Source organism: Haliotis asinina, chromosome 2 (genome assembly GCF_037392515.1).
Source record: "Haliotis asinina isolate JCU_RB_2024 chromosome 2, JCU_Hal_asi_v2, whole genome shotgun sequence".
In the NCBI taxonomy this organism is placed as follows: Eukaryota; Metazoa; Mollusca; class Gastropoda; order Lepetellida; family Haliotidae; genus Haliotis; species Haliotis asinina.
The window spans coordinates 52860524-52875854 of NC_090281.1; the positions used below are offsets into that span (position 1 = coordinate 52860524).

At 44.3% G+C, this 15331-nt stretch overlaps 1 protein-coding gene across 1 annotated transcript; it reads right to left on the reverse strand.

Annotated features, from left to right (window-relative positions):
* Positions 1-708: 708 nt before the first annotated feature.
* Positions 709-14909, reverse strand: LOC137271876 (protein FAM186A-like). The gene is made up of 4 exons (XM_067804265.1): positions 14861-14909; positions 2389-3731; positions 1141-2292; positions 709-1092 (listed from the first exon to the last, which is right to left on the reverse strand). Exons 1-4 carry the CDS (start codon positions 14907-14909, stop codon positions 709-711), a joined length of 2928 nt encoding a protein of 975 aa, XP_067660366.1.
* Positions 14910-15331: the final 422 nt, after the last annotated feature.

Here is a 15331-nt window from a genome sequence, read left to right on the forward strand (position 1 = left end):
GTACGTACGCCGTTTTGCATCACCCGGAAGCGAGCTTACGCTAAATAGCATTCGGATGTGCGAATGTCCACTTTCGCGATTTGGTAAGCTGTGTTCTGATTGGTCAATCTCAAAGGTTACCTGACGCGACCTCCCATAAGGTTTTGTTTAACTCAGTGGTGGAGTGTAACGAAAAGTACTGAGGATAAGTTTACTTAGACTATTTTCAATTGTAGACTGTAATTTCTAAATGATCGTAGTGTGATATGCTTTTTGTTAGAAACATCTAGAACTGTATGATAGGTATATAAAGGGTGGTTGTTGAGAGGTGCGAGGAGACTACTGTGGATTTACGATCATAAGTCTAGTGACATCGACGTTTCATTTTAACAAAATACACTGAACTTTCAAAAGCTATCAACAATCTTCAATCAGTGCATCTGTTTTTATTCGAAATGTCAATACTTTGGTAAATGAATAGTTAAGATTTTTTCCCGAATATTCATAGACTGGTGGTGAATAGTATTGTATTAGAATTATAAACTGTCTATCACTGTAACCTTGTTTATTTAACATACAACTGAATATTAAAGACTCGTCTGTCGTTTATTTTGCTGGTTTAAAAATTACTCACAAGCCGTTTATCTCAGTAGTTTCTATACCGCACCAACTGCCTGGTCCACTCTCGATTACTTACAGAACGCCGCCATATAGCTGGTATGTTTTTAATTAAAATGTTTTTATTGTTTGAAATTCCGTTATAGGATTGAGGATCACCTCCAGAGTAAGGGCGAGGATCACCTCCAGGGTAAGGTTGAGGATCACCTCCAGAGTAAGGGCGAGGATCACCTCCAGGGTAAAGGTGAGGATCACCTCCACGGTAGGAATCAGAATCACCTCCAGGGTGAGGGTGAGGGTCACCTCCAGAGTAAAGATGAGGATCACCACTAGTGTAAGGATGAGGATCACCTCCAGAGTAAGGGTGAGGATCACCTCCAGGGTAAGGGTGGGTATCACCTCGAGGGTAAGGGTAAGGATCACCTCCAGGGTAAGGGTGAGGATCACCTCCAGAGTAAGGGTGAGGATCACCTCCAAGGTAAGGATGAGGATCACCTCCAGGGCAAGGGTGAGGATCACCTCCAGGGTAAGGGTGAGGATCACCTCCAGAGTAAGGGTGAGGATCACCTCCAAGGTAAGGATGAGGATCACCTCCAGGGCAAGGGTGGGTATCACCTCCAGGGTAAGGATGAGGATCACCTCCAAGGTAAGGATGAGGATCACCTCCAGGGCAAGGGTGAGGATCACCTCCAGGGTAAGGGTGAGGATCACCTCCAGAGTAAGGGTGAGGATCACCTCCAAGGTAAGGATGAGGATCACCTCCAGGGCAAGGGTGGGTATCACCTCCAGGGTAAGGATGAGGATCACCTCCAAGGTAAGGATGAGGATCACCTCCAGGGCAAGGGTGGGTATCACCTCCAAGGTAAGGATGAGGATCACCTCCAAGGTAAGGATGAGGATCACCTCCAGGGTAAGGGTGAGGATCACCTCCAGGGTAAGGGTGAGGATCACCTCCAGAGTAAGGGTGAGGATCACCTCCAAGGTAAGAATGAGGATCACCTCCAGGGCAAGGGTGGGTATCACCTCCAGGGTAAGGATGAGGATCACCTCCAAGGTAAGGATGAGGATCACCTCCAGGGCAAGGGTGGGTATCACCTCCAAGGTAAGGATGAGGATCACCTCCAAGGTAAGGATGAGGATCACCTCCAGGGTAAGGGTGAGGATCACCTCCAGGGTAAGGGTGAGGATCACCTCCAGAGTAAGGGTGAGGATCACCTCCAAGGTAAGGATGAGGATCACCTCCAGGGCAAGGGTGGGTATCACCTCCAGGGTAAGGATGAGGATCACCTCCAAGGTAAGGATGAGGATCACCTCCAGGGCAAGGGTGGGTATCACCTCCAGGGTAAGGATGAGGATCACCTCCAAGGTAAGGATGAGGATCACCTCCAGGGCAAGGGTGGGTATCACCTCCAAGGTAAGGATGAGGATCACCTCCAAGGTAAGGATGAGGATCACCTCCAGGGTAAGGGTGAGGATCACCTCCAGGGTAAGGGTGAGGATCACCTCCAGAGTAAGGGTGAGGATCACCTCCAGGGCAAGGGTGGGTATCACCTCCAGGGTAAGGATGAGGATCACCTCCAAGGTAAGGATGAGGATCACCTCCAGGGCAAGGGTGGGTATCACCTCCAGAGTGAGGGTGAGGATCACCTCCAGAGTAAGGATGAGGATCACCTCCAAGGTAAGGATGAGGATCACCTCCAAGGTAAGGATGAGGATCACCTCCAAGGTAAGGATGAGGATCACCTCCAGGGTAAGGGTGAGGATCACCTCCAGGGTAAGGGTGAGGATCACCTCCAGAGTAAGGGTGAGGATCACCTCCAAGGTAAGGATGAGGATCACCTCCAGGGCAAGGGTGGGTATCACCTCCAGGGTAAGGATGAGGATCACCTCCAAGGTAAGGATGAGGATCACCTCCAGGGCAAGGGTGGGTATCACCTCCAGGGTAAGGATGAGGATCACCTCCAAGGTAAGGATGAGGATCACCTCCAGGGCAAGGGTGGGTATCACCTCCAAGGTAAGGATGAGGATCACCTCCAAGGTAAGGATGAGGATCACCTCCAGGGTAAGGGTGAGGATCACCTCCAGGGTAAGGGTGAGGATCACCTCCAGAGTAAGGGTGAGGATCACCTCCAAGGTAAGGATGAGGATCACCTCCAGGGCAAGGGTGGGTATCACCTCCAGGGTAAGGCTGAGGATCACCTCCAAGGTAAGGATGAGGATCACCTCCAGGGCAAGGGTGGGTATCACCTCCAAGGTAAGGATGAGGATCACCTCCAAGGTAAGGATGAGGATCACCTCCAGGGTAAGGGTGAGGATCACCTCCAGGGTAAGGGTGAGGATCACCTCCAGAGTAAGGGTGAGGATCACCTCCAAGGTAAGGATGAGGATCACCTCCAGGGCAAGGGTGGGTATCACCTCCAGGGCAAGGGTGGGTATCACCTCCAGGGCAAGGGTGGGTATCACCTCCAGAGTGAGGGTGAGGATCACCTCCAGAGTAAGGGTAAGGATCACCTCCAAGGTAAGGATGAGGATCACCTCCAGGGCAAGGGTGGGTATCACCTCCAGAGTGAGGGTGAGGATCACCTCCAGAGTAAGGGTAAGGATCACCTCCAAGGTAAGGATGAGGATCACCTCCAGGGCAAGGGTGGGTATCACCTCCAGGGCAAGGGTGGGTATCACCTCCAGGGCAAGGGTGGGTATCACCTCCAGAGTGAGGGTGAGGATCACCTCCAGAGTAAGGGTGAGGATCACCTCCAAGGTAAGGATGAGGATCACCTCCAGGGCAAGGGTGGGTATCACCTCCAGAGTGAGGGTGAGGATCACCTCCAGGGTAAGGGTAAGGATCACCTCCAGAGTGAGGGTGAGGATCACCTCCTGGGTAAGGGTGGGTATCACCTCCAGAGTGAGGGTGAGGATCACCTCCAGGGCAAGGGTGGGTATCACCTCCAGGGCAAGGGTGGGTATCACCTCCAGAGTGAGGGTGAGGATCACCTCCAGAGTAAGGGTGAGGATCACCTCCAGGGCAAGGGTGGGTATCACCTCCAGGGCAAGGGTGGGTATCACCTCCAGAGTGAGGGTGAGGATCACCTCCAGGGTAAGGGTGAGGATCACCTCCAGAATAGGGTAAGGATCACCTCCGGAGTAAAGGTGACTCTCATTGGTAAGGTATGACTTCCTACTGATAGACAAACTAACATTTTCTATTAAAAAGGTAAATAAAACATATTACTCAGGGCGGCGTCAAACCACCAGCCAAATAGCCAACCGACTACTGCACAAAACGCCACAATACTAAGTTGAAATGACTTTAGACGGATGTTCCCCTGTCATTTCTCTGTCAATACAACTGTCTACAAACTACAGTATTTACACATCCGTATTAATGATGTCACGCTCAGTTTCGCTGACGGCAGTTGCAAGGCTGACGTTCGTCATCATATCAATCATTCATTCTTACCACGACAAAAACAAACAGTTAACAGAGAAAAAACGAAACGATTTTGAAAATAAACCTGCTCAATGAGCTTCGGTCTCTGAAAGACAAGGTCCTAACCAAACTACCGAACTGTTCCCTCGATTGTCTGGTCCAGCCTCGATTAACCTGCCGTCGCCGTAGAACGGGGTCAGACGAAAAAAAAACGTTAAGGTATTTGAAGCTTCTTACGTCATTATCGGGGGCGGTGGGGTTGCCTAGTGGTTAGAGCGTTCGCTCATCACGCCAAATACCCGGGCTCGAGACAACATATGTGTACAATGTGTGAAGCCCATTTCAGGTGTCCCCCGCTGTGATATTGCTGGAATATTGCTAAGGGTTTCGTAAAACTAGCTCACTCGCTCACTGTCATCATCAACATGCTCATATTCAATGTTGATATATACACAATCACTATTGACTTCTTTTTGAAACCAGCGTTTTGTCAAAAGACACTCCTCAAACAAAGTGAAATTAATCACTCTGACGCAACGTTCAGCGTTTTGACGTTGAGAACGTCACCCGCGGCAGGGCAGCATTCACATAAGAGGACCAAATCAGATCGTATATTTAACTCAAGTGGGTGTGTGATCATGTTCTATGCCTTCGGGAAATGCGAGTTGATTAGGAAAGGTATTTCGAATACACATAGGTTCGACTAGTTCCATGTGTAAACAGCGCTCTTCTTTATCGCCGTAATTTACGAGTATACCGATAACATGGCATCTATTTCAAGAGTCTCTGCCGCAGATGCTCTTTCAACTGGACCTAATTAACGATAATCTACGCGGGGGCTGATCAGCATCTATACTGCGTGGTAATGTGTCTACATGACAAGAGTCAATAACAAATAGAAAAAAGTAATGGAATTAGATCGGAAACATTAAATTTGTAATTTTACAGAATTTGTTGAAAGTATCAATACATATTGATTTATCATTGAAAATACTGTGGAATAATCTCCATCGATTTCCTAATAATTCAACCGTATCAATAGTCCTTTATCGGAATATTAAAAAAGAATGGAATTAGAATGTTTAGAGCATTTTAAAGGTGTCGGCACTATCATGTGTAGGGGATTGACCGCAAATATATTGAACAGCAAAAGAAACGCAACTCTGGTTTTTGGAATCTCTGGTTACCTTTCTTGTGCTGTTCAGTATATATGTGTAAGGCTATCGTTAATTGTTATGTACAGTTGTGGCTGGGTAGCCTAGTGGTCATATCGTCCGCTCCTCACGCCGAAGACACGTGTTCGATTCCCCACATGACCACAACGAACTTCTTTTCTGATGTCCCCGGCTGTGATATTGCTGGAATATTGCTAAAAGCGGCGTAAAACCACACTCACTCACATAGTATAGTATACTACTGTTATGACGCACTGAAAGGGAATCGCTATTTGTGTTCGTTATGCCCCGTAATTCGTTGTACACTTTAGACTAAAATATGCAGCAAGAGGCCGTGATCAAAACAATAGTTCGACATATCCGTCAAGTCGTTGTAACCAGGCTCGTTATAAAGGTAGTAACTATGCGTGTCTCTTCGACGGTACCAATCTATAGCCTATCGTTCTGCATCAACTGCCTGCCAGACTTTCCTTTTTTGTGTCCTATTCAATGCGTTACTCGTAACTCTCGTAACCTAAAGTGAGTGAGTGAGTGAGTGAGTGAGTGAGTGAGTGAGTGGGTATAGTCTTTGAATATTCCAGCAATATCACGGCGAGGACACCAGAAATGGTATTCGCACATTGGAACATGTGGTGAATCGAACCCGGGTGAGGAGCGAACGCATTAACCACTAGGCTACCCCACCCTACCCAATTTCCTTCGACTTAACATTATCAAGCACATCAGGCATACATGGTATTACCACAGAACATTACTGAGTACAGTCAACTATGGCTGTAACTCAAAGGGACCACATGGTTTGTTGTAACCTTGCATACACACGCACGAGCACACACACATACACACACATAGACACATCCATCCATTCGTACATGCATACATACACACACGCACACATACATACATAACATGCATGCATGCACACAGACAGACATACGTGCATGTATGCATGCATACTACCCATCAAAATTTTAGACTCACTAGTGTAAATGCAGCCACTTACTTTCGGCAACTGTCCTAAACTAGATTTTGCCACATATTCCATACTGTTTAAAGGTACTGTTTACACACGAACTGATGTATTATAAAACAAATTCGTAACATTTAAAAGTTATTGTCATGAATTCAATAAATGATAAAAAATCAGTGAATATTGGCGAATTCTTAACAAAACTTTACACCAGAACGCAGCTGCATATATCTTTCAGCAAATGTGATGCATGATCCTTCTGCAGTTCATCTGAATAAGGTCTGCAGTTTGTTCCCCGAAGTTAGTAGAGAATTCAATCTTGGTTGAGGCTATATACATATACCTATAGTGAGTGTTTTTAGTGAAAAACTTTAAATAAACTTTTGATAGGAAGTACATATCAGAAGCAGCTAATTTTTTAGACGAAAATAATTTTCTATTTTACGTTCACAGTAACTTAAGTAATCATACACAAACAATGGCGTGTACAGTGTGTAAACCTTCAGTGTAATTATTCATGACTAAACACTAATGAGCATTTCATCGTTTATTTGTGATGGGAATTAGACTAACTAATTTCGCTCTCCTTCCCGGAAATTTAACAGCTGATAATTACTTCAGAATCGTATATAATTTGCAGAGATCTTGTTGTGGTAGTAATCAAACCCTGGCTTCACGTCTAAGATCAACCGTTTTCAACTAACACCTGTTATTAAGTTTGAATCAATGCCAACAGCGCAGCGTGGTTGGTTGTACGGTGTAGCACAGAGCCTGGGGGGTTGCCTCGGGGGACGGGGAAACTAGGATCACGTGACTCTAGACGTTGCAATTGCAGATATTGGCTACACGTTGTCAAACAATTAAACAGTGTGATTAATGTTAAGCTGTACATGATATAGGGAGAAGTGATAGTTAAAATCTGGTTTCATGTCAATCGCAACTTGATATCGGGGACGTGAGAACAGAGATTAACCCACAATAAAACCTTTGATGTATTCCGATTATAAGTGTATTGAAATTTCTATTTCTAGGCGGAATAATACGTATAGAAACAAACGGCCCTGGTCAAGTAGTGGGTATAATGTGACAACTCTCAGTCCGGACAGCGGTCAGACAGAGGACAAGGGTGGGATTGGCTCAACTCTACTCTCCCTCCACCCGACTCCAGAAGTGCGACCGCTCTCTTATTCTCAGCAACAATTGGAATGATTGTCTCTCAGTGTTTGATCCGAACATGTGATTATTAGGCTGTCCAGCGAGTAATGACCAATAATTTATCACCTAGCGCGGCTTGACCACCATCGAACGCGCGTGTCCACTTTCTCTCATTGACCATTCTAATCTTCATGTCGCCAGCATGTCTGTCCCTTAATAAAGCCCGTTTCAACTTATCGAGTAGACTTGAGCAAGTAACGATCGCGTTCACGTTGCCTTTGTGTGACTGGACACCCGTCTTGCACAATGTGTGAATGGGTCCACCTTTGGTTGCCGGTTGCGCAATAGGCGAGAAGGAATGCAGGGTACTTGTGTGTGGTCAGCGTGGTGGTGGACCAAAGGAGGCTGGACAGGCCAGAGGAGTGGCAGCAATCGATACATTTCGGCAGTTCACACCACATTCCACCTAAGGTCAAGAGTCAAGTGTCTGGTTGGCAAACTTTGTTACGACGACTTAAGTGACGTTTAGATGGCAATCAGTCAGAAATGTCATCTCCAAATGAAATCCAACCAAGCCTCAAACCATAGACTAACACGACGTAACAAGGATGAAGTATTTTTATCCACAATTTAGTGAAATGATATAAACAGGTGTCTGAACATTTATGCTTTTTATATGACGTTACCCTAAACTATACTGAGGAGCAAAAGAGACTATACCTCTCAGTTGATTTTATCACGTGCGATTTGAAAATACAACACTTACAGTAAGCTAAGTTCATATTATATCAAAAACAAATTTTTACACCTACATTTGAAAAAAATATAAAAAACTTTCAAAATTTAAACAGAAGATAATCACATATTAAACAACTGTTGATGGGAGTCGTAGACAACACATCTTTCAATATCAGTTAATGGCTATCTCGGTACAGTTCTACAATGCATAATAAAGGAACAGTTGGATCATAACTTGGAACAGTTTCTTTGGACCTGAGTATATGTGGTTATCAGCACGTTAAACATCATCGACAGCCCCGCGTCCTCGCGCGGTCATCCAGTCGAAATTGCTGTGCATTATTTCTTCACATGCAAGAAATACGCGGAGTTAAGACAAAAATAATATTTCTATTTAAAATAATATTTCTATTTAAAATAATATCTCTATTTATATGAACACTGTTCTAAGGGGGCGTGCATCCCTCACTAGCAATTATCTAGTGAAATTTTGAAAATTATTTTAATTTTTATCTGTTTAAATAACATACAAAGATAAAAAAATGAAATGTTTGTCGGGCAACGGCGTGTCACCTTTATTTGCGCGGGTAACAATTTATTGTCATTTTAAAAGTAATTTTGACTTGCCCGCGTCCCGATCATCCATTTGTCCACCGTAAGAATGAGTGTCTGCAAGAACGAGAGTGACTGAATCTACAACTCACTGACACGTGCTAAACTTCCCAAGCTGTATTTCTGAGAGGAAAAAATAAAAATGTATTCCTCCCTCGTCCCTTTTTTCTATCAATGTTTTTCAAAGTCACTTTTGAAAAAAATGTGCCCGTGAAACAGTTATTTTTTATGCAGTCTTAGGTGTAGCGATACAGACAAATATACAGAACAAACTGACAGGACGGATGGACAGACAGAACAGATATACAAACAAGACGGACGAACGGAGGGGCCGACAGACGCGCGTGGTATTTGAATGCAAGCAAATAAGGAATAACCTGTTCCGTTTGAAGTTTTGATTGTTTCCCCACCTTAATTAATAAACGGTTAATCACATTTGAAGTTAAAAACAGAATAGGTTTGTTTCCATTATATCATAACTGAAGTACGTAATCTGGAACGTACCCACTTTGCTTGCGTATTCAGTGCAGTCATCGGATCAGAAGTGATTACCATTCATTAACTGCTGTAAAGGTAGTGAGGTAAAACGAATCAAAATATACCATACGTTAATTTAATAGCAGCATATGTATTTAAACACATATGTTAAAAGAAAATAATATTGTAGAAACTATTGAAACATTTTATCTTTTCTCAAAGAAAACACCTTTTTAACGGATAGAATGGTTTAATATAACGTTTTTCACAATCTGAATAGCATGTCCTTTGTGTTCTAATAGGATATTCTGAAACTATTGAACGACAACAAATATCCCCAGAATTTAGATTTCCCTTAATTGAAAACGGCAGAGGCACAAAGGTGTCTGTCGACAAGTCTAAAGCAGCGAAAACATCAAGCTAGCTAGACAATCGGTTTTCAAAGACGATAGCCAAATTTTCCTCGCTTGTTCAAAGGTCTTACAAATTAAACTTCGCGTCTGCGACTCGTGGGTGGGAAAAGCGCACCAGATTTTCTTGTCGCGTTTGTTGAAGGCGACGCGTCTAAATGTTATTGAACAATTAAAGCTGATTGAATCAGCCCTTGTCGGGCGTGAATACTAATTTCAACACTGGATGCTACTTGAAGGAAGACTGATCACAAGGGTCAGATACGATCGTCGACTTTAAGTGGATAATCTCGCTGTGACGAGATTTGGAGAGAATTGAGGAATGTTAAGTGGTACACAATAACCGTCGTTTTGCTTTGCATTGCGATAGCTGTCTGACCTTTGAAAACTTTCATATAGTAATTAGAACCGATTATATTCTGTGGCAGGCGATTCAGACAACTCGAAAGAAATTTACGGTAGACAGGGTCATGACCTTTGAAAATAAATGAGTTTTTGAAATGAGTAAGTTCGCCAAGGTAACAAAGTTTTAAATGATGTGGACATTGGCAATGAGGTTGAACCAGTATACACAGACTAGGTGGTTTTAGCACTCGGTGATTTTCGGCGTCGGTTGCAATAATGATTGACGTGTTGATGATAAAACAAGCTTAATGATATCAGGGTTTCCCATCCACAGTGTACCTTTCACCTTTCAGAATGCATCAGTGTGTATCGATCTCATGTAATGTACATGTGAAATAGCTCCCACTTATCACCGGCAGAATTGACAGGTGTCAATAAGATTATACAACGGACATCACTAGGGCAGTATCACATGCCCTCAATATAGATTACATATTCCCACTTGACAATCAAGGGTTGTAATGAGGGGTGAAATAGACTATTATTTAACGTTTTGTCAAAAATGTATCTTTACCAGACTGAAAGAGCTGTCACCGTTTGAATGGCGCGTATTTCAGGGCACAATGCAATGTCAATCATTCTGTTGATAGACGGGACCAAGTTAAACGTTTGAGCGATTTTGGTCTGGTTATATCACATTTAGGCGTGGGTGGGATGTGCGTGGGCGGACCTCCAGGGTATTCGAGAACGGATGGTCATCTTAATGTCAACTTGCACGGTCATGACGCCGTCATTGTCACCTGGAGGTCAAGCTGTTCAGAAAATGCATGGTCAAAGTCATTGCAACATCAGGATGAATGAACATTCTTTGGATTAATGGGGCGTAATCTGGTACTAACTGTTTAGGTAAAGGGTGCCATATTGTCATGTTGTATCATCTCAGCGTTTTAGTATGGTCGCTCATGCGTCACTGACTTATATCATTCGGGATACTCATCGATGGAGCAGTATATGATATTAAGACGAAAGAATTGATGGCATATTAATGATGATAATAAAAATGGATTTATAGAGCACATAGTTTCCAGATGCGGCGTTCACCGGCGCTGACTATTATAATACAACAGTTTATTGGAACCTATACTTCAGGTTTTAAATAACGCGTAATGAATGCCAGTTTTACATAATTGTAGACTGCTTACGTACTTAGAACATCGCGAGTGACGGCGGGTTAGCTTAGTGGTCAAGGCCTCCGTTCGTCACGCTGAAGACGGGTTCGATTCCCACATCGGCACAATATGTGAAGCCATTTCTTGTGATTTAATCTGCATTACTATTGAGAAAAACGGCACAAAAAAAACAACAAAACCAATAGATTAACCCCAAACCAAACAAAAACAAACAAAACGCTGCGCTGAGCAATATCAATTAACATGATCGAGGAGTCATTCCCGCTGAATTGGCAGTCACGCCGTCGTGTACCAGCTGCGTAGATCGATGCTCATGCTGTTGATCACTGGACTGTCTCTTCCAGACTCGATTAATTATAAACCGCCGCCATACAGATGTAATATTGTAGAACGCGGTGTAAAACACGAAATCAACAAACAAAACAAACAGAAACTGAACAGTTTAAGATCAAACCACTCTGACATTCCCAAGGGACGCAAGGTGAGTTGCAGCGCCCCAGACGCTCGAACCACCTGCGCCCCAGGCCACATGAACCAATAGGTGAGTTCCACATCTCGTCACCCAGTCAGGTCAGGAGCCGTCATATTTAAAGAATATCAATCATGATGATATATACATATGGAAATTAATTAAGCAACACCAAATTCAAAGACACATAAAAACTTAACAAAGTTTAACGAAGTAATTTTGATGATTGATTATTCAATTTTGATGTATTGACATACAGCATGAGCTTTTCATGGGTTGATATGACGCGCGTGAAGCTTGCACAGCGCACGTGCATTGCTTTAACCTCAACTTTCGAAAAATGCACTTTTTCCCTGGGGTGTTTACAAGCGCAGGTTGTCGATTGCATTCGGTTTTTCATTCATTTCAATGTCATGGCACGTAGGAAATTATCAGAGGCCACTCGTTGGCAAATAATCGGCATGAGGAATGCTGGTATGTCTCTAAGACAAATCGGGACTCAAATCGGACGACATCATTCCATAATTTCAAAACTTTTGAAAAAATACCGGGCCACTAATGAAGTTAAAGACCTGCCTAGACCAGGAAGACCCAGGAAGACCACAGTCCGGGAGGACAGAGCTTTACTGAGACTTGTACGGCGCAGGTCCTTCGACTCGAGCTCTCGGTTGAGACAGGAGTGGCTTCCAGGGAGACCCATCTCGAACAGGACTGTTCGGAATCGTCTGAAAGCTGCAGGATACCGGGCAAGGAGGCCAATCAAGCGACCCAGACTGTCTCCAGCCCATAAGGCAGCCCGACTGGCCTGGTGTAATGACCGTTTGCACTGGAACATTGCCTCTTGGAGGAAGGTCCATTTCTCAGATGAGAGCCGGTTCTTGCTGCACATGGTGGACGGTCGTACTCGGGTCTGGAGGCAGAGGAACACAGCAATGGCTCCACGGAACATCCAGGAGACTGTGGCCTTTGGGGGAGGTTCCGTTATGGTATGAGGGTGCATTTCCATGAACTGCAAGTTGGATATCATTACCATCCGTGGCAACCTTAACGGTGTTCGTTACCAACAGGAGGTTCTTGACAGGGCTGTGGTACCTCATTTTGAGAACCATCCTCTGGCAACGAGACCCATATTTATGGACGACAATGCTAGACCTCACAGGGCGCATGCTGTAAATGATTTTTTGCGGCAAAATGCAATTGACAGAATTCCATGGCCTGCCATGAGCCCTGACCTCAACCCCATTGAACATTTGTGGGACTTTATTGGCCGTCGTGTGAGGCAGAGAGACCCACCAGTCCATAATCTCAACGAATTGACGGCTGCCCTGCATGAGGAGTGGAACAGGATCCCCCAGAATCAGATCCGGAGACTCATCCAAGGAATGAGGAGGCGTCTGGAATCGGTGGTGCGTGCGCAGGGAGGACACACTAGATATTGATGAAAGTCGGTGTGCAGACTCTCAGATGACTGTTCTTTCTTTCCATGTGACATTTGTGTTAATACACCTGACAACAACGTCTGTGGATGAATAGTAAATTGTGTCCATTTTTTCATGAATTTAAGACAGTTTTAAGAATTTGGATTTCGTTGCAATAAAGCAAAGTCTTGATACTTTTTCCCTTTAAGTTGTTTGTCAGAGATCGTCTGTTGAATAAAAAAGTGTCAAACTATATCAACCCGGCATATTTTGATTGTCAGAACACTTCAAAGTTGCTCCAATAGAAAAAATTGGGGTGTTGCTTGATTAATTTCCAGGTGTATATATACTATTTGTACGGATACGTACACGCATGCGCGGGGGAAAATCCTCAGCACCATTAATTTTATTTGTTCGTCGTATTCATAGCAGTCGTCCTGCCTGAGTTCACGAAGTTAAACACATTTGCACCGAGATCAAAGTCGAGTTGAAGTAATGGCCTAAATATGATTTTAATATGCCTCGCGTTAGCTTGTCTAACATAGCATGCGGTAAGCACCATCGAAACACAGGATACGCATCACTGTCAGAAGGGACTGGAACTTTATACAGCTCCACCGCCACAGACTGGATCGTATACAGATTCGGGGCTGGTTCTTTGTCCACACGGCCCCGGTCGAATGTATTCGTTGAGCGGTCGTCCAACTGTAGTCGGGAATGAAGCGTGTGTCAGTGGCAGGGTTTGGTGGACACAGTGAGTGAGTGAGTTTGGTTTTACGCCGCTTCTAGCAATATTCCAGCGATATCACGGCGGGGGACACCAGAAAATGGGCCTCACACATAGTACCCATGTGGGGAATCGAACCCGGGTCTTCGGCGTGACGAGCGAACGCTTTAACCACTAGGCTACCCCACCACCCCGTGGACAGAGCTTTATGATAATAACTCTGTCAGTCTGTGTAAATATCGGAGGAGAAGTAAAGGATGAAAGAAACGACGGGTAGGATGTGGGACTGGGGTCAGAGGCTGAAAGAACGTGGGGGAGTGAGTTGAGTTGGGCTTTACATTACATCGGAATTATTGCAGCCATGTAGCGCTTGGCGAGATCCAGTTTGCCTCTGTCTGTGTGTGTGTGTGTGTGTGTGTGTGTGTGTGTGTGTGTGTGTGTGTGTGTGTGTGTGTGTGTGTGTGTGTGTGTGTGTGTGTGTGTGTGTGTGTGTGTGAGACACTTTTGAGAGAACACTAGACAAAAAGGTAAAACTGTTCTCGATTCCGGTTATATATGAAAGGTGTTACCTGTGTCATACCACTATGAAATCATAACCTGGGTACCGCTTTCTGGGTCAGAGATTCTGGGAAAACAGAACACATTTACATTTCAAACTATGATACCGACACAACACATTCGACCGAACAATACAAACCCCACCAAAAATCCGCATTACCAGACGGGTAACAGAAGCCAAAATTTCTACCGGACCGGACCAACAAATATATAAACCGCTGGCACAGCTTATACTTTCTTGTCTGTGGGTACGCTCAGGTCAGATCATCATGAGAATCAGAGATGCATGTATTGTTATAAATCTTATTACGGTTCTCGCTTATCGGATCAGACGGACACTGGCTATCCAGTGTTAATGTTGTGTGTGCGGGAACAATGGTGACGTGTGCAAGGCTTTGTCGGATTCAAGGGCATCTGTACTCATTTCATGTTCCAGGAGAGGCGTGAAGTCAAATCTTTCATGCGCCTTTGACTAATAAAAGAGAATCATACAACATTGTATATCACAAAAATCGAAGTTAATCAGTTTGAATACTAACTACCATTGGCCGCCAGAGGAAACTCGTCTGGCGACAATCAGAGTCTGTCTTACCTGTGAAGTTCAACGAAATCTTTATCAGAATTCTCCTCATGAACGCCATCTAAGATTTCAGAAGAATTTGGTTTAGCGTTATCTGTATATATACCGGAGTGTCTACCGTACACCTCATTGTAAATATGACCCGTAAAGGTCCTGGGTAGAATACCGCCATATAGCTGGAATATTGTTAAGTGCGACGTAAAACTAAACTCACTCACTCACTTCTGGGTTGACTAGGTCTTAAGCAACCCATGCTTGCTATGAAATGTGACTATGCCTGTGGTAAGAGGCGAGGCTCGGTGACTTGGTTGACACATGACATCGGTTCCCAATTGTGCAGATCGATGCTCATGCAGTTGGTCACTTTATTGTCTGGTCCAGACTCGATTATATACAGACCGCTGCCATAAAGCTGAAATATTTGTGAGTGTGGCGTAAAATTTAACTCACTTACTCACTCATTGTAACGTACCCGTGAAGGTC